The 19,436-nt window shown below is 38.2% G+C and overlaps 3 protein-coding genes across 5 annotated transcripts; 1 reads left to right on the forward strand and 2 right to left on the reverse strand.

Moving 5' to 3' along the window:
• Nucleotides 1-2,059: 2,059 nt before the first annotated feature.
• LOC112758618 (universal stress protein PHOS34) lies at nucleotides 2,060-4,180 on the forward strand. Of its 2 annotated transcripts, none has more exons than XM_025807332.3 (4): nucleotides 2,060-2,656; nucleotides 2,747-2,841; nucleotides 3,674-3,795; nucleotides 3,884-4,180. In XM_025807332.3, the coding sequence occupies exons 1-4, from the start codon at nucleotides 2,455-2,457 to the stop codon at nucleotides 3,969-3,971; spliced, it is 507 nt and encodes a 168-aa protein (XP_025663117.1). In that variant the 5' UTR covers nucleotides 2,060-2,454; the 3' UTR covers nucleotides 3,972-4,180. The 2 variants fall into 2 exon arrangements, with proteins under 2 accessions (XP_025663117.1, XP_025663116.1); XM_025807331.3 differs by having other exon boundaries at nucleotides 2,103-2,656; nucleotides 2,741-2,841.
• A 9,948-nt stretch (nucleotides 4,181-14,128) lies between these two features.
• On the reverse strand, nucleotides 14,129-17,033 carry LOC112758580 (uncharacterized). 2 transcript variants are annotated; one of them, XM_072219247.1, is made up of 3 exons: nucleotides 15,290-16,549; nucleotides 14,837-15,219; nucleotides 14,129-14,757 (listed from the first exon to the last, which is right to left on the reverse strand). In XM_072219247.1, the coding sequence occupies exon 3, from the start codon at nucleotides 14,737-14,739 to the stop codon at nucleotides 14,290-14,292; it is 450 nt and encodes a 149-aa protein (XP_072075348.1). In that variant the 5' UTR covers nucleotides 14,740-14,757; nucleotides 14,837-15,219; nucleotides 15,290-16,549; the 3' UTR covers nucleotides 14,129-14,289. The 2 variants fall into 2 exon arrangements, with proteins under 2 accessions (XP_072075348.1, XP_025663073.1); XM_025807288.2 differs by having other exon boundaries at nucleotides 14,909-17,033.
• Nucleotides 17,034-17,106: 73 nt separating this feature from the next.
• Nucleotides 17,107-19,300, reverse strand: LOC112758579 (phytochrome A-associated F-box protein-like). The gene has a single exon (XM_025807286.3). It carries the CDS (start codon nucleotides 18,247-18,249, stop codon nucleotides 17,299-17,301), a length of 951 nt encoding a protein of 316 aa, XP_025663071.1. The 5' UTR covers nucleotides 18,250-19,300; the 3' UTR covers nucleotides 17,107-17,298.
• Between the last annotated feature and the right edge of the window lie 136 nt (nucleotides 19,301-19,436).

Consider the following 19,436-nt stretch of genomic DNA (forward strand, 5'->3'; position numbering starts at 1 on the left):
ATTAAATTTAAACTTTCATACTCCACTACATGAGTTACGCCTTCCACAATGATATGCTTGATCACTGGCAGTCCTAAATTTATTTGAACACATACTCGGGCATATCGTCCTCTCTCAGCCAACTTAGTGGCTAAGTCCACTTTGATGGGAACTCCTATTGCAGAAGCAATACGCATTATGGCCTGTTCCTGATAGCACCAGATTGGGAGTCCCGAAATTCGAACCCATACAAGCGTAGACCCGAAGGATTGCTCACATGGCCGAAAATCTATATCCCACGGTTTTACAGCAACATAGTGCCCCTCAATCAACCACGGGCCACCAAGCATGACCTTCTCACGATCTTCACATGCATCGAATTTTACCATGAAGTACTCAAACCCCACATCAAGCAGATCAAAGCCACATTTGATGCGCCAAACCATCCGAAACTTGTGTGAAAGAGATGTGTAACTATAATTTTTATCAAGAACCTTGATCACTAAAGCTTCTCGATAAGGCTCTGCCAAACAAAGCTTGGCTTCTTCAGTGAAGTTTACACATGGAGGTTGGGAATCGCCCTGCTTGCCCACCACCGTGGCTATACTATCCCCAGATAGAGATCCTGCAAGTGCAAACGCCTTCGATTTCTCTGGACTAATGACTTTATCTCTAAAGGAGATCTTTGTAGGATTTGAAAAACCCTCTCATGAAAAACCTTCCTTGGCACCGGATGCACCCCCACCCACACACTCTCCCCCTTATCTCTTCCGACGGCATGGCCGCCATCCTCCCTGTGTTTTGCCCTCAAACACTCGTTCCCGCTCTCTCCTTCTCTCCTTCTCTCATTCTCTCTGAGTACGGAGTACGTACTCTTTTTCTGCTAGGGTTTAAACTATCTTCTCCACATCTTTCTTATTATTTAAAATGGATTGATTATCTTTCTTATTATTTAAAATCGTTCATCTTCCCTATTATTTAAAATGTTCTATTTTTAAGAGTTTGATCCAATTTAAATTATTAATATTTTTTATTATTTTTAAAAATTATATTTAATTATTTATAAATATATATATCTCGTTTATATTATAAACGAGATATATACAAAGAAATAAGAGAATGATATTTATTTTGGTAAATATTTTTAAATTATTTATTTCAATAATTATTATAATTATTTTATTTATTAAAATAAAAAATTTGCTAAAAAAATAAGTACAAGATAGTCATTTTACATTATATTTTATATTATTTTAAAAGACCACTAAGATCCTGATTTTAGGTCCCCACCTAAGTCAATTCTAAATAGGATACGTCAACTCTTTATTACAAAATTCGTAAACTCGTAGGCCTTTTTTCTTTTTTTTTAAGTCAGGAAATTTTTATTTTTTTTGGTATTGAGTCCAGAAATTTTAGGTGTATTTTGTTTGTGTTTTTATTTTTTATTTTTTATTTTTATTTTTTAAATTTTATAAAAAAATAAAAACAGTAAAAATAAAATTGTGTTTTTTGTTTTTATTTTTTTTATAAAATTTAAAAAAAATAATAAAAATAAAAACAGAAAATAAAAATAATGCACTCGTAGATTTCAGGGGAAAAAAATTCAAGAAGTCCTTGACACCACATGTGTTTTCAGCTTGTAATGACAAGTTCAAAACTTCAAATAATAGGGTATAGCTGGCTTCTTTTTATTTTGGCCCTGATCTGGCTTCATATTCCGTATATTTATGAATCCATTAATAGTATTTATGGGCCTCTGTTAACAAAAAACCTATTTATTTATGGGCCACTTATATTTTAAGGGATTTCTTTCTGGAGTTGTGCTATACGTGACTAGGAACGAGGGAAAAAAAGTTTTTGAAAGAAAGAAAGAATGGCAGCTGACGCTGAGGCTTTAGTTCAAGTGGTAAATTGTGTGTGAGTTTTTGAAAACGGTCTAATTTATTGAAAAAAAAAGTTATAAGACAAAAAACAAGGCATGGAAAAGTAGATTATGGAAGCATTTATTGAGGAATAGGGATTTGGTAGAATTTCTTTTTAAAAAGGAATGTTTGCCAAACGACCAAGTGATTACTATTACATACATAAGAGTATGAGACCTTTATATGAAGGTCTGTGGACATGTCTAGAATCCGAAGCTCCAGATTATTCCTTTCCTGTTTAGGTTTAACAACACATACCTAACACAGAACGAAGCATAAAATAATACAATTATTAAGTAACTTAATGAAACTTTTAATCATTCACGTAAACACAAATGTCAGTATAAGAAAGCAGAGGAGTTAGGAGAAGAATGTAGAATCGGGAATAAAGCGTGGAGTGGAGGGTAGTTTTCATGAACCCGATTCATATGCCAATCATATAAGCATTACGCTACCTTGGAATTCGAATCAACCAAGCCAGTTGCGCCACTAATAACACACTATTTTAACTTGGATCGGAGGCAATAACTAAGCAAGCAGAGAGATCAGAGCCATGGCAAGTTGCTGCGCAAAGAAGGTTCCAGAAAGAGAGAAGCAGGTGTTGGTGGTTGGTGTGGATGACAGTGAATACAGCACCTACGCTCTTGAATGGACCCTCGACCACTTGATCACACCCTCTCCCACTCCCATCTTCAAGCTCGTTATCGTCTTTGCCAAGCCTTCTGTTACCTCCGCTGTTGGCATCATAGGCCCTGGTATGTACGTATGTATTTTCGAATATCCATCCATGCATACGTATACATACGTATACGCATATAGATACGTACTAATTCAAGTAGTTGTAGGAGCCCCTGAGGTGTTTCCGATGGTGGAAGCCGATATTAAAAGGACTGCTGCCAGAGTCACAGAACAAGCTAAACAACTCTGCATCAACAAATCTGTAAGTAATTAATTAACTAATGAAAAATGTATTATTTTGTTCCTAATATTTAGATCCAAATTTTAATTTAATTTCCAATGTTTGAAACGTTGTATTTTAATCTTAAAAATTTTTAAATATCATATTTTAATTCAAAAAAGTTTTAAGCATGTTTAATATTGTCTCACTATTAAATTTGACATAAACAAGTCGCATATTGAAAAGCCAATAGCATTCGATTTCAGTATATAAATAAAATTAATCTACTAACGATCACTAATATAAAAGTTTTTTCTTTGATTTTGAAGGATTGATTGTTAGAATTTGGGATTGAGCAATGCTAGGGGCCAGCAATTTTTGTGATTAGTAGTCATCAAATAGCCATCAATGATAATTTATTGGTGTGAGATTTCATCCAATGGCTCACCTTTTCCTGTTGGTTACATGCTGGCCAAAATTCAATAAAATTGCTGCCCCTACTCTTTTCCTTTGGGATTTTGAACCAAAAAAATTAAAGAGAAGAAGTATTACAGGAAGGTTTTGGTTACATTTTTTAATACATGAAATAAGATATGACTTAATTAGTATCGTTATTAACGTCTACATCACTCATTTCGTTAACTATTAACGTCAAAATTAACCGTAGAACAACATTAAAACTGTTTAATTGTTTTTGGAAAAGAAATAGGACGTTTGAAATATTAGGAATAATAATAGAATTTATTCTAAGTACTGGAGACTAAAAATCTAAAGTAGTACTTTATTCTTAACTAATTAAATTAATCCTAATGTGCAGATGATAGCTGAATACAGTGAGATGACAATATAATTAATATCTTTGTTTGATGATTAGGTGAATGATGCAATTGTGGAAGTGGTAGAAGGCGATCCAAGAAATGTTCTTTGTGAAGCTGTGGAGAAGCACCACGCTTCGGTATTGGTGGTGGGTAGCCATGGTTACGGAGCTATAAAAAGGTACACCATCTGTCGCTTGTTTTATGAAAGTATGTTGAAATGAAGTATGAAAAGCTGTGTGCTGATTGAGTTTCCTTTGAGGTTGCAGAGCTGTATTAGGGAGTGTGAGTGACTATTGTGCTCATCATGCTCATTGCACTGTCATGATCGTCAAGAAGCCCAAAACCAAGCACTGATGTATAATATATTCATCTCAAGGGGAGACATGTTTTCTTTAAGAAAATCATAATGCTTCACTCTATATATGCTTCCTTCAATTTACTTTGTATTTCCGAGATAGAACTCAGAAAATAATATATGCATGTAGGATGTGTTGTATACATTGGACTTTTTCCACTTCCCCTCTTCTCCCTCCCATATATATATTTTGATAAATGTTATTTCTTTTCTTGTTAGTCATACACACATATATTGTACTTTATTTTATTTTATTTCTTTCTATTTTTTAGAACAATCAATGTATGTGTTCAAATTAAAGCTAACGTTGAAGTTGAAGTAATATAAAATTGCAAGTCTCACGAAGGGGTGGGGTTATGATTGTAATATATTAATAAACCTTTTTATAATTTTATCCTTACTTACTTCTTATAGATGCCTTTTAATATAAAAGAATAAGGGTTAATAGTAAAATTCGTCTCTAAAAGATCATTTATTTTTTAAATAAGTTCTTAAATAATTTTTTTAGTCATATTAGTCCTTGAAAGATAAAATGTAAGTCAAATTATCCTTCCGTTAGTTAGATGATGACATGTCAGGTCAGTGACACCTAGTACGTCATGTGTCACTTGACATGTAAAAAAGTTATTTATAATCAAAATAGTCCTGAAAGTCCAAATATAAGTCATTTCCATCCCTAAAATTTTAAAAATTAATCAAATTAGTCCTTTTATATATATTTTTTTTATTTTTTTATAATATTAAATTTAAAATATTTTTTGATAGCATTAATTTTAATATTATTTTTAGATTTTAATAAACAAAATTTTCTGTACATAAAATAATAAAAATAATTAAATTATTATTATAAAATTATTTTGTCATTTGTATTTTAAAATTTTACCTTTTTAAAGTAATTTTTTATAGTGACATTTTTTTATTTAAACGAATTTATCAAATTATTGTTGATTATATATTTAAAATTTAATATTTTAAATTTCACTAAATAATATAATAATTATTTTAAAATTTAAATCTTTTAAATTTTTTAAAATTATAATTTATATTATTGTTCAATTTATATGATAGAACTCAATAATTTAAAAACCGATTTATGAGATCACTTGTCGAATAAAAGATTAAAATATTTAAAATAATTATTATATTTATTTAGTGAAATTCAAAATAGTAAAATTTTTAGTATATGCTAGTTATATACTAATTATTAAGATTCAACAATAATTTGAGTTCTATCATATAAGTATTTTATATTAAAATATTAAGATTCAACAAGTGATTCGATTTGATTTTTTAATTATTGAATGCTACCATATAAATTAAATAATAATAAAATTATAATTTTAAAAATTTAAATGATTTCAATTTTAAAATAACGACTATATTATTTAGTGAAATTTAAAATATTAAAATTTTAAATATATAATCAACAATAATTTAATAAATTCGTTTAAATAAAAAAATGCCACTATAAAAAAATTACAATTTGAAATGGTAAAATTTTAAAATACAAATGACAATATAATTTTATAATAATTTAATTATTTTTATTATTTTATGTAAAGAGAATTTTATTTATTAAGGTTTAAAAATAATATTAAAATTAGTACTATCAAAAAATATTTTAAATTTAATATTATAAAAAAATAAAAATATATATATAAAAGCTAATTTGATTAATTTTAAAAATTTTAGGGATGAAAATAATTTACGTTTAGACTTTCAAAAACTATTTTGATTATAAATAATTTTACCTAACACGTCAATCAATCATCTGGTGACACGTGATCATCTAACTAACGGAAGGACAAATTTGACTTACGTTTTATTTTTTAAGGATTAATATAACTAAAAAAGTCATTTGATGACTAATTTAAAAAATAGGTAATCTTTTAAAGACGAATTTGACTATTAACCCCAAAATAATAAAAAGGATTAAAAAAAAGTCATACATGTACATTCTTCCTCAAAAAAAATTTTTTCTTATCATAGGTTAACTTTAGAGAGACCTACCACTATTGCTAGATGGTATCCAATTCAAATTTATTGAAATGAATTGGTTCATTGGTCGGTTAGAAATCGGTGATAAAACATGAGAGTTTGAAGAACGGTTCTGAGGTCAAATAAGTTTTTCTCCTTATCCTTGGTCTTTTGGTTATTGGTGAATTTATTTTCAGTCCCACATTAAAGAAAGAAATCCTGTAGTCCTTTTTTTTCGCTATCATTAAGAATTTTCTATGATTTCATCATAATAAGTTCATTTTTAAAAGAGATAGAGCCTTTAATGATGGTAAGATTCATGAACTAGTTTTCTATTTAGCCAAAGACAATAACTTGACCCAAGTTGAATTGTTTTAGATAAAGAAAAATGTAATTAACTTTATGGAAAAACAGGTGGATTAGCCGCCCCAAACCCCATCCATTAAATTAATTTAGATGGCTCTATAAAGGAGGAAAAGATGTCATAGCACTATAGCAGCACTGTGCTAACTTTGACACTTGTATAGTGGCGTTTACTAAGCTTTAGGACATCTTTTTGGGACTAGATCTGGCGCTGAACGTTCATGTAGAGATGAAAATTTACTCAAATTGATTTTCATTTTTTGGAAATTTTGGTCTAGCCCATCCGAAATCTTTGCATCAAATTGAGGAGTTGGAGCCTCCACCATGAGTTTAAAGAAGAAAATTCTTGTGCCAATAAACTGGCCTTACATGAATATGATTTACAATATAAATGTCATATATATATATACATTTCTGTCTTCTTATATTTCTCTTAATTTCTTTACGGATTTGACGTGTACCTCTCAAATCACGACGATCACTTTCTCACCTAACCGACCAAATATCTCGGTACCAAGAGTAGACTCCAAACGTAACTTGGTCACAGTCTCACGCAAGTCAGATTCTATCTTCAGCCCGTTACTAACAAACGGAACTCACTAAAAATATCGGAACAAACCCAAAAGCGTAGACACTCCCCTCGTCTATAAAAACAAATCAAGCAACTCATATGGAGGCAGGTCACAAATACACTCTCATTTTTATTTATTCACCTCATTTTGAATACTCTTCTGACTTGAGTGTCGGAGTGCTTTTTGCAGGTGCTCCCGCCGCCGTGTTTCGCAACGCCGAGGTTAATCCTAAGGACCATCCCTAAGGCGACGCATAGCTCTTCCCCAAGACAGGCAGCCTCGCCCGAAGACATATACCTCGGCTGAAGCTGAACGAAACATCTGGCGCCCACCATAGGGCCGAGAGTTAATCTAACCCCACTATTTTTTCTATATTGCACTTTGTATTTCTCTTCTACGCAGGGTTTCCCAACCTTCCAACATGGCCGATAACGGAGTTCACTAACTCACTCAGGCCGAACTCATGGCCCAGATGGCCGAGCTGCAAGCAGAAGTCAAAAGCCTTGCTGAACTATCCACCCAAAACAACGCTAGTAAACGTGAGGAGAATGGTTCCAAAGGAAAAGGCGACGCAGACCTACTAAGTGTCAACCCACCGAAGGAGAAACTGACCTTAGACAACCCGTTCTCGGAAGAAATCACCAACTACCAGATGCCAAAAAATTTTACACTGCCTTCCTCACTCGAGCCATATAAGGGGATTGGTGACCCCCGAGCTCATATTAAGAAATTTCAATCTATGATGTTCTTTAATGGCCCTAACAATGAACATGTTCTTTGCAGAGCTTTCCCTACTTACCTTGACGGCGCTGCGCTACTTTGGTTTTCAAAATTACCTGCAGGTTCGATCTCTTCTTTTGAAGAACTGGCAAAATCCTTCATAGACTACTTTGCTGCAGCACGGATACACATGCACGAATCAGATTACCTCGGCACCATCCGCCAAGGTCCCCAAGAAAGCTTGAAAGATTATCTGACCAGATTTACAGAAGCAACAATGGAGATACCCGATCTGGACCTTGCTGTCCACCTGCATGCCTTGAAGGCCGGACTCCGACCCGGAAAATTCAGAGAGACAATCGCGGTAACTAAGCCGAAAACATTGGAAGAATTTCGAGAAAGGGCAGCAGAACAGATGGAGATTGAAGAGCTTCGCGAAGCCGAAAGAACAGAAAGGAGCAACCTAGAAGGGAGGAAGACAGAACGACAAGGTCGGTAAATATCAAAGACTCCAGAAAACCCTTCAAACTCACCCCAAAATTTGACAACTACACCAGATTCAACACAAAGAGGGAGAAGATAATTAAAGAGATACTCAACGCTAAAATCATAAAATCTCCAGCAAGGGCGGGGAACTACCAAGACCAGTGATTTGTCGACAAAAGCAAACACTGCGCTTTCCATCAGAAGTACGGACATACAACTGACGAGTGCGTGATAGCTAAAGACCTCTTAGAAAGATTGGCTCGGCAAGGCCTCCTAGATAAATACATCGAAGGAAGAAAGCACAAAGAAGGTAACAAGGACCGAGAAGAACGCCATCAAGCTCCAGGACACAAGGAGGACAACAAATGGTCAAACAACGCTCCACCAAAAAGCATCATAAACTGTATATCCGGAGGATTCGCCGGGGGAGGTGAAACAACTTTGGCGTGAAAACGAAGCTACCGCGCAATGCTAGCAATCGAAGGAACAGCACCACAAAACAACAAAGATGCGCCCGACCTCAACATCACTTTCAGCTAGGCAGATATATGTTCGGCAGCACCAAACTTGGACGATCCGGTGGTAATTTCCATCCAAACAAGCGAGTTACTGGTAAGAAAAGTCCTTTTGGACCCAGGTAATAGTGCAGATGTCCTTTTTTACTCTACTTTCCTAAAAATGAAATTATCTGAAAAACTCATGCAACCCTCATCCGGAGAACTAGTAGGATTCTCTGGAGAAAGAGTCCTGATCAAGGGTTACATATGGCTAAAAATAATAATGGAAGAGGACTCTTTATCACGAACTATTGATATACAATATCTAATAGTTGATTGCCCAAGTCCTTACAATATTATTCTCGGAAGGCCTGCTCTGAACATGTTCAGGGCAGTAGTATCCACTTTTCATCTATGTGTTAAATTTCAGGCACAGGATGGCAGGATAGCTACACTCCATTCAGACCGCCAACAAGCTCGGCAGTGCTATAATGCAAGTTTAAAGAGGTCGGCCATAGGACGAGAACTTCAACAAGAGGTCAATGCAATTCACAGCACAAACGAGGTATTGTCACTGGCAGAGCTTGACCCCAGAGGAGACACTCAGGAAAGACCCCAACCTGCAGACGAGCTCCAGGAAGTTCCACTGATGTCAAAGCCAGGGCAAGACACATACATCGGCCAAGCTCTCCAGGGACATAAAAGATCGGAACTCATAAAGGTGCTACAAGCCAACGCCGATTTGTTCGCCTGGACTCCCGCGGACATGCCAGGTATAGACCCAAATATCATTAGCCATAAACTCGCCACAGACAGAACAATCCGACCTATAGCTTAGAAGAAGAGGAACCTCGGGGCAGAAAAATCAAAGGCAGCCTTAGAAGAAACCAGAAAACTTCTCAGTGCCAAATTCATCAAAGAGATCCGCTTCACCACATGGCTATCAAACGTGGTAATGGTAAGGAAAAATTCAGGTAAATGGCGCATGTGCGTCGACTTTACAGATCTGAACAAGGCATGCCCTAAAGATGCCTACCCTTTGCCAAGTATCGACAAGCTTGTAGATAATTCATCAGGTTTTAAAAGTTTAAGCTTCATGGATGCATATTCTGGCTACAACCAGATCCTCATGCACCCAGAAGACCAGAGCAAAACAGCCTTTATAACTGAACATGGAAATTTTTGTTACAAAGTAATGCCATTTGGTCTGAAGAATGCAGGTGCAACATACTAGAGACTGATGGACATGATCTTCCGCAATCAAATAGGTCGGAACATGAAAATCTACGTCAACGATATGGTCGCCAAAACAACACAAGGAAGATCCCACTGTGACGACTGATAAACCACTATTTTATGGTTTATCTTGTGCTCATTTGAATGGATTTTACCAACTCTCTACCTACTTATTCATACTATTTGCATGGTTTTATATTTGCCTTCCTAATTATGTGCTTTGATTGAAAACATGCTTCTTTGGCCTTAAGTTCTCTATGTTTAATCCTTTCTTATTACCATTAGATGCCTTGATATGTGTGTTAAGTGATTTCTGAGATTACAAGGCAAGAATGGCTCAGAGGATGAAAAGGAAGCATGCAAAAGTGGAAGGAATACAAGAAGTTGGAGAAATTGCTAAGCTGTCCAGCCTAACCTCTTTGCACTCAAATGGCTATAACTTTAGCTACAGATGTCCAAACGACACAGTTCCAGTTGCGTTGAAAAGCTAACGTCCGGAGCTTCGATTTGATATATAATATGCCATAGTTTCCCTGATGCTAAAGGACGCGGTCGCGTGATCTACGCGGACGCGTCGCAGTGACGAAAAACCAGCGTGGCAGATTTCATCTTCAGCGATTTCTGGGCTATTTTCGACCCAGTTCTCGGCCCAGAAAACACAAATTAGAGGCTATAAAGTGGGGAAACGCATCCATACATGGATAAGCTTTCATATTCACAATTTTAGGAGTAGATGTAGTTTTTAGAGAGAGAGGTTCTCTCCTCTCTCTTAGTATTAGGATTTAGGATTCCTCTTAGTTTTATGAGTGACTCTCAATCCCAGGTTCAATGTTCTTTTTATTATTTTCCCAATTTTATTTATAAATTCTTCTATGTTACAGATTACTCTTTGAATTAATGCTAATTGAGGTATTTCAGAATTACGATTGCTCTCTTTAATTTATGTATTCAAATTATTTTCATTCAAGTAGATTCTCTTCCCTTTTGGCTTTGGTTGAGTCATTGGAGACACTTGAGTTATCAAACTCATTGTTGACTGAAAATTAGAATTTTTCAAGAATTAATTCGAGTTCCAATAACTCTAGCCTTTCCCAAGGAAAGACTAGGATCTGAGGAATAAAAAATTAATTCATCCACTTAACTCACCTTCATAGTTAGAGGTTAACAAAGTGGGAGAAAAATCCAATTCTCATTACAATTGATAAGGATAACCAGGATAGGAATTCCAGTTCTTCATACCTCGCCAAGAGTTTATTTTACAGTTATTTATTTATTTTATTGCTTTGAAAATATACCTGTGCCCATTGCCCAAACTCCAAAACCCCAATTTACAACTCATAATCAATAATAAGAATATACCTCCCTGCAATTCCTTGAGAAGACGACCCGAGGTTTGAATACTTCGGTTATCAATTTATTAAGGGGTTTGTTACTTGTGACAACCAAAATGTTTGTACGAAGGGATTTCTGTTGGTTTAGAGACTATATCTACAACGCGACTGTTTTTATAAAATTCTTTACTGACAAAAATCCTAACGTCAACGACCTCACAGAAATTTTCGAGCAGATCCGAGCTTACAACATGAGACTGAACCCAGAGAAATGCGCCTTTGGGGTACAAGGAGGCAAGTTCCTCGGATTCATGCTAACCTCACGAGGAATCGAAGTAAACCCTAAAAAATGTGACGCAATACTTAACATGACAAGCCCCAAAACAATGAAAGAAGTCCAACAATTAGCAAGAAGAGTAGCCGCACTATCACGGTTCTTGCCAACAGTATCAAGCCGATCATATCACTTCTTCCAGACGATATCAAAGAACAAAAAAATTGAATGGACGGAAGAATGCGAGACAACATTCACCGAACTCAAGGCTATCTTGTCATCACCACTAGTATTACAAAGACCAGAAATCGGTAAACCTTTATATTTATATTTATCTGTTTTCAATTATTCTATAAGCTCAGCATTGGTCATTGAGACAGAAAAGATACAAAAGCCAATATACTTCGTCAGTAGAGTCATGCAACTAGCAGAGCAATGGTACCCGAGAATAGAACAGTTGGCTTTAGCATTAGTAACAACAGCAAGAAGACTCGGACATTATTTTCAGAGCCACACAATAATCGTAAGAACAAACCAACCATTAAGGCAGATACTGACAAAATCAGAACTAGCTGGACGATTGACAAAATGGTCTGTCGAGCTCTCCGAGTTCGATATCCAATTCCAATCAAGCTCGGCCCTAAAAGCACAGATCCTAGCAGACTTTGTCTCCGAGTTCACACCTGACGAGCACCACTATAACAAGGCTTGGGAGTTACACGTCGATGGGGCATCAAACCGAGAAGGCAGCGGAGCCGGAATAGTCCTGAAAGAGGGAGACAAGGTGATAGCCGAGCAATCCCTCCAGTTCCACTTCTTAGCGAGTAACAATCAAGCCGAGTATGAGGCGCTCATAGCAGGGCTCAAGCTCTCCCTCAATCTCCAAGCACATAGCCTGACAGCATATTGTGATTCCCTCTTGGTGGTTCAACAAATCCGAGGAGAATTCCAGGTAAAAGATCCCTTGCTCGAGCGGTATTGGCTCAAGGCAAAGGATCTCATTTCAAAATTTAGTTTGTTCATAATATTACATGTGCATAGAGAGAAAAACATTAGAGCAGATATACTATCTAAACTTGCTGCCACTAGAACAGACACACGAACATTGGCATTATCACAACTCACACTTAAAAAACCCAGCATTGAACTATTATCTATAACGAGCATTAATCACCTCCACGACTGGAGAACACCTTTCCTTGAATACATCAATGCAGGAATCATACCCAGAGACGAACTTAACCCGCAACAATTCAAACGAAAAGTAAGTCTCTACACAAACATAGCGGGAGAACTATATAGGCGAGGTTTCTCACAACCATTGCTAAAATGCCTAGACAAGGACGAAGCAAAAGAGGTAATGGACGAGGTTCATGAGGGCGTGTGTGGAAACCACATCGGAAGACGAGCTCTTGCCGCAAAGATCGTCCGAACAGGATACTATTGGCCGACCATGAAAAGGGATTGCATAACCAAAGTCAAGACCTGTGACAACTGTCAGAAGCACGCCCCGGTAGCGACAACACCAGCCGAAGTATTGCATAGCATGGAGGTAAGCTGGCCTTTTTACAGATGGGGGCTCGATATCCTCGGCCCGTTCCCAGTAGCGCCAGGCCAGGTAAAATTTCTTTTAATATCAATAGACTATTTCTCAAAATGGATAGAAGTACAACCTCTGGCAAAAATAACCGCTGAAAAGGTACGATCTTTCATATGGAAAAACAACATATGCCGATTTGGAATACCAAAGGAAATAATCTCAGACAATGGTAGACAGTTTACAGATAATAAACTCGCATCATTTCTAAATAACTTTAGCATACAACATCGTTTTAGCTCGGTCGAACACCCACAGACCAATGGACAGGCCGAAGCTGCTAACCGAGTTATATTGCAGGCAATAAAGAAAAAGCTTAACAACGCCAAAGGAAAATGGGCGGAGCTAATCCCAGAAATACTATGGAGCTATAACACAACAATACAATCCACCACGGGTGAAACGCCCTTCAAACTAGTTTACGGGACGGAAGCACTCATCCCCGTCGAAGTCGGCATTCCCACCTTACGAACCGAACTATATGACGACATAATGCCAACACAAGAAGCGCCGAGCTGGACCTGGCTGAGGAGGAGAGAGAAATCACTGCCATTAAACAGAGAGCCAGAAAACAATTGGCAGAAAGAAAGCACAATAAGAGAGTTGTTACGAGAACATTCGACGAGGGCGATTTAGTCCTCAAACGAACAGAAAAAGCCAGACGACCTCCCTCACATGGAAAGTTCACCGCAAACTGGGAGGGACCATTCCGAATATTCAAAGTGCTTGGAATGGGGGCTTACCAGCTCCAAACACTACAAGGCAATCCAGTTTCAGGAAATTAGAATATTTCTTCCCTAAAGTTGTATAGATCATGAAATGTACATTTCGCGAATGAAGGTACTCTTTTTCCCCCTTAGAGTTTTTTCCCAAAAAAGGAAGGGTTTTTCCTAAGGAGGGTTTTAACGAGGCCGGACGCCCAAATCAAACAAAATCGATTACTCATTTATCTATCTCATTCTAACAAGATCGATTACTCATTTATCTATCTCATCCTAACAAGATCGATTATCCATTTACCTATCTCATTCCAACAAAGTTGATGATTCATTTATCCAGCACATTCTACTCTTCAAAAGCAAAAATTTCTAACCATAGACCAGTCTAACGCAAAAGCAATACTATCAAACTAACCTCGGTTAAACATAAGTTACGAGTTCAAAACAAAACACCAAACATTCAACATTACAGTAAAGATGACCACAACTCGGTCAGGACAAAATAAAAGGAGTCTTTTTCATTACAAAGGATAAACATGTCCAAATCAAGACGGAGACACATTCTCATCATGCTCCTCCACAGTTCCATCCACCACCAACTTACCATCAATCACGATTTTAGTAACATCAAGTTGGTCACAATCAAAACCAGGAGCTAACAATGCAATCTGATTGACAGCACGATTAAAGCCTGAAGAAAACATCTCCATTCCATCTTCCTCCAACTCATGGATCCTCAAAGTCAGTTTCCCTTTAGAAATATCACTCTCCTTAATCTTAGTCTGTAGTAACCGAACCTGATCCCTTAAACGGAGTACCTCCTCTTCAGATTCCTTCATCTTGGCTGTAGCAGTGACAAGAGCATCATCTTTTTCTTTGGATGAGTTCTCCAGTTCAGCAACCCTAACCTTGTATGACTTTTCTAAGTCGGCAACCTTATCCACAGCCGCCTGCTGCTCAGCACCAATAAGCTCGGCCGTGCGACCAGCACACATCAAACGGGATGCGACAATCTACAACATGAACACCAAAGTAAGAAACAGTATAACAAAAGAAACAACAAAAGAGAAGTCAGCAGAAACATAAAGCAACCTAAACAAACTTTTCAAGTCCCTCCATACCAACCCGGCGTGTCATAAGTATGTCGCCAGGATACTGAGATACCTTGTCAGACAACTTGGCAAAAGGAAACTGGTCACTCCATAATGAATGAGGGCTGGTCCCAGGAATGAAACCGTGAAGCTTCCTTTGGCGATCAAACACAGGTTTACTGCCACCCACAACCTCCTGATCGGCCTCCGAGATGACCTCCAGAGAATTATCAGTCTCACCCCTTTTCCTTTTATGCGAAGACACTGGCTGAGCAGCCTACCCACCATCCTCCTTTAGAACCCCAGAACCTCCAACATTCTTCTCTTTTTTCTTTTTCAAAAACGATTGGAACTGATTAGGATCAAGATGAGGGACCCGTCCACCTACAGACACACCAAGCATATTAGGAAACTCAACAACATGAAACACAGTCGATAAAAGACATAACTTTACCTATATAAGCTTTTAAGCCATCATTATCACCAGAATCATACAAATGCAAAAGCTCGGGGATAGACAAGCACACCCCGTCAGCAAAACACTCAATCAAATAATCTAAAAGATAATCTTCTTCCTCACTCCGCTCAGTAGCCTCAAGGACTTGAGTTGGTTTAGAACACCAATAAAGAGGAAACCTTTCGATAAGTTCATCGTCCAGGTAAAAAGGATACTCAGTTTCCACAGAACGAACCTTAACAAAAAGGGATTTGAAATTCTTAAAAGAAGACTTGTAAAGCAGGGAAAGGGAACGGCCAGGGAAACTGCTAAGACAAACCCACAAACCCTTACGAACCCCTTTCGACTGAAACAAAGAAAAAAAGTAGCGATAAGGAACACGGGAAAGATAGGAACTCCATCAGGCACTGAAAGGCACGAAGAAATGCCCAGGAGTTTGGATGTAACTATGAAGGTGCACAGTTAAGCTGGGTCAACACATCACACTCGAAGGCAGAAAAAGGAAAGCGAACACGCAACTCGGTTAGACATTGCGTGTACATATAAAAGTACTGCCAGTCACCCCTCCTCTCACAGACCCTATCTTCACCAGAACAAGGAAGGAGATCAATCGACAAACCAGAGCCACTTTTCACAAACTTTAACCCATCCAATTCCCGCAATGAGTCAACACTAGTATAGGACGAAGAACGGGTCCTGACATCATCATGCACCCAATGATATGGATCATCCTCCTTAACCTCGACGGCTTTCAATTTCTCTTTCTCTTTTTCCCTCGCCATTACAAGAAAAAGAAAAAAGGATAAAACAGAAAAGAACATTAATCTTTGGAAGTCATGGTAGGTCAAACAAAAAGAAAAGATTCGAAGAAGTAGAACGTCGAAAAATGCAGCAGAAATTATTATAACCCACTAACTTAGTGGGCAAACAAATAACGTAACCACCCCAAGCCTTGAAAACCCAAACGCCAAAAAAGGGATAATTAATGAAAGCACGATTCACAACACTTTTTTAAAAACTTCCCACCAATACTGCCTATGTATTTCCTATAACTCTTCCAATTTTTTGACACATAGAAAAAGCCCAAGATACAAATACCCAGGCCGAGAACAACCAAACAATAATAAACTTGCCCGTCAACCAAGACATGGAGACGGACAAGCTTGGAGGCTATGACGTGTACCCCTCAAATCTCGGCGATCACCTTCTCACCTAACCGACCAAATATCTCGGTACCAAGAGTAGACTCCAAACGTAACTTGGTCACAGTCACACGCAAGTTAGATTCTATCTTCAGCCCGTTACTAACAAACGGAACTCACCAAGAATATCGGAACAAACCCAAAAGCATAGACCCTCCCCTTGTCTATAAAAATAAATCAAGCAACTCATATGGAGGCAGGTCACAAATACACTCTCATTTTTACTTATTCACCTCATTTCGAATACTTTTCTGACTTGAGCGTCGGAATGCTTTTTGCAGGTGTTCTCGCCACTGTGTTTCGCAACGCCGAGGTTAACCCTAAGGACCATCCCTAAGGCGACGCATAGCTCTTCCCCAAGACAGGCAGCCTCGCCCGGAGACATATACCTCGACGGAAGCTGAACGGAACAGGATTCGTTTAGAATCATATTTTCTAGAGTAATTACGGTGTCGTCTGTTTTTTCTTGAGTGTTTTTGGCCCGTTGTTTATCCAAAAAAAATGTAAAAAGTGGAACTATGATGATTATACCTTTCATCTGGTCGTGAATCATGGAAAACGAAGACAGAATTTTGTTAAACAAAGTTGGGAACAGAGGATCAGAGAGAGAGATTTACAAGCACCATAATTATGAATCCGTCTGAAATATGACATAAGACTAGTGGGTCCCATGCATCTGAACAACTCTAAAATATATCGATTCAATATAATAACAAAAGAAGGAAGAATGAAGGGTAAGTTGAAGGGCATAGGAATTAGGAAACAATGCTACTCTAATCCATTGAAGAAGTGAATTGAGTAAAGTTAAGTGTAGATGGGGACATCAGTCCAAGCACCAGAGACATGGCCATTTTCACAAACAAAAGCTCGAACAACAGGCTGACCATCATCGTGATAGCCAAAGCCCCTCCTCAAACAAAACGCAGACAACAGATCCCAAGTCTGATGACAGTTACAGAAGGCGCAACCAAGATCGATCCTCTTCCTGTTTCCATCATTGATGGTCCTCCACACCCTGCTCCTCTTGAAGTTCTTGAACACACCTCTGAACAACCTGTAATTCCTCTTCTCTTCCACGTGGACGCACCCTGGCCACTCACAGATGTACAGCCAATCATGCCGAAACTGTCTCGCAAGAAGCTTGCTCCCCTGTTCTCTGCTCAGGTTCCGAGTCCCTGAAGCCAGATGCGATGATCTGCACACTTTCCTCCTCTTGTTGCACTCCTTCTTCTCAACCACCGACGATAACGGCGCTTGCTGAGACTCTACAGGATGCGATGCGGACTCGGTTTCGGTTTCGGTCTCGGTCTCGGAGGGATTGTAAACGGTGTCGAAGTAAAGGTCGTCGTAGAGGGACCAGTAGGAGTCAGAGGAAACAACGTCGTTGGAGGGAATGGGAGGGGCGGCGGGTGCTGTGGCGAGGGTGATGGGGAGGTCTGGGCCGAGCTCCCGTTGGAGGCCGAAGTCGGAGGTTTCGAGGAGGAGGCCAGCGTGGATGGGACCGGGGCAGCAGACGGAGAGCTTGTGGAGAAAGGCCCAATCTGCGGCGGTGGAAGTGGATGAAGAGGGGAGGAGATCGGAGGGGATAGTGCGGTGGCAGAGGGACTTGCAGCAGGAGGTGTGGATGAGGGAGCAGAATCTGGTGCATACGCAAGCGAGTGTTGCCCAGTGGCGAGGGTCATCTTCCAGAGTGTGGAAGATCTTGAGGATTATATCGTCGCTCAAGGCTCCGAACATTTTCGCCTTCAAACTCATTTTCTGTATCCAAAGGAATGGGATTGGGATTGGATTTGTAGCAAATGTGTACGTGTAGGTGTTACACTTTTATGCTTTATTAATGCATTCCCCTCCCCCAATTTCTTTTTCTATTTTTGCCTTTTTGGACACTACATTTCCTCTTACATCTCTCCTCGCCAACCAATCATTCACGTATCTCATTACTATATTACATAAATTATTAGAATCATTCTCATTTCATCTGTTTCTTCTTAAATTTGCCTTATTAACTAAGTAGTACTACATTTTTTTATTTTTTAAATATATCTTAATTCTCCCCCAATTTCTTTTCTATTTTTTGGACACTAATCTACGTCTACTGTTTTACCTCTCTCTTCGCCAACCAATCATTCACGTATCTCTATTCTATTTTCAAAAACATAAATAATTAGGATCATCGTCATTTTTCATCTTCTTGTACATAGGAGTGGCAACACTACCCGAACCCGCGGTACCCATTCCGCCTCTACCCACTACCCGCCCCCGCACTGGGACGGATTTTAACGGGGCGAGTTCTTGGACGGGGCGGGACGGGGTCGAGTTTAGGTTAAACCCGCCCCTACCCGCCCGGTATATATAATATATATGTAAATATATATTTTTTTAATATATAATATATGTAACATATATAACATAATTAATAAAATGATTAATATATATAAATTTTTACTTTAATTTATATTATGTATGTAAATGGTGGTTATATAATTTTTAAAATTTAATTTTATTTGTTGGATTTAATAATTATAGGGGCGGAGCGGGTACCCGCAGGGGCGGGTTAGGGTTTAACATTTTACAACCCGCGGATAGGACGAGGCGGGTTTGATGCGGGTTATTTGTAGGGCGGGGCGGGGTTGGGTAGAGCAAAAACCCGCCCCGTTACCACCCCTACTTGTACAGCCACTTGGGAATTAATCATTTTAGCTCAAGGGGTGCGGTGAGGATGGCGAAACAATTCAAAGAATAAGGATGAGGCTCATGACGCAAAAGCGAATTTAGGCCACAAGTGAGGGAAAGGAGAAGTGAGGTTCGGTCCTTTTTCGATGAAGAAAACAGCACATGATATGACATGAAAATACAACCACGCAAGGGAGGAGCCACCACATAGCTCGTCAAGTTCACATCATGTATGCTTATTGGGACGTTACGACAATCAACTTGTCCCC

The sequence above is a fragment of the Arachis hypogaea genome, chromosome 16 (assembly GCF_003086295.3).
Source record: "Arachis hypogaea cultivar Tifrunner chromosome 16, arahy.Tifrunner.gnm2.J5K5, whole genome shotgun sequence".
NCBI lineage: Eukaryota > Viridiplantae > Streptophyta > Magnoliopsida > Fabales > Fabaceae > Arachis > Arachis hypogaea.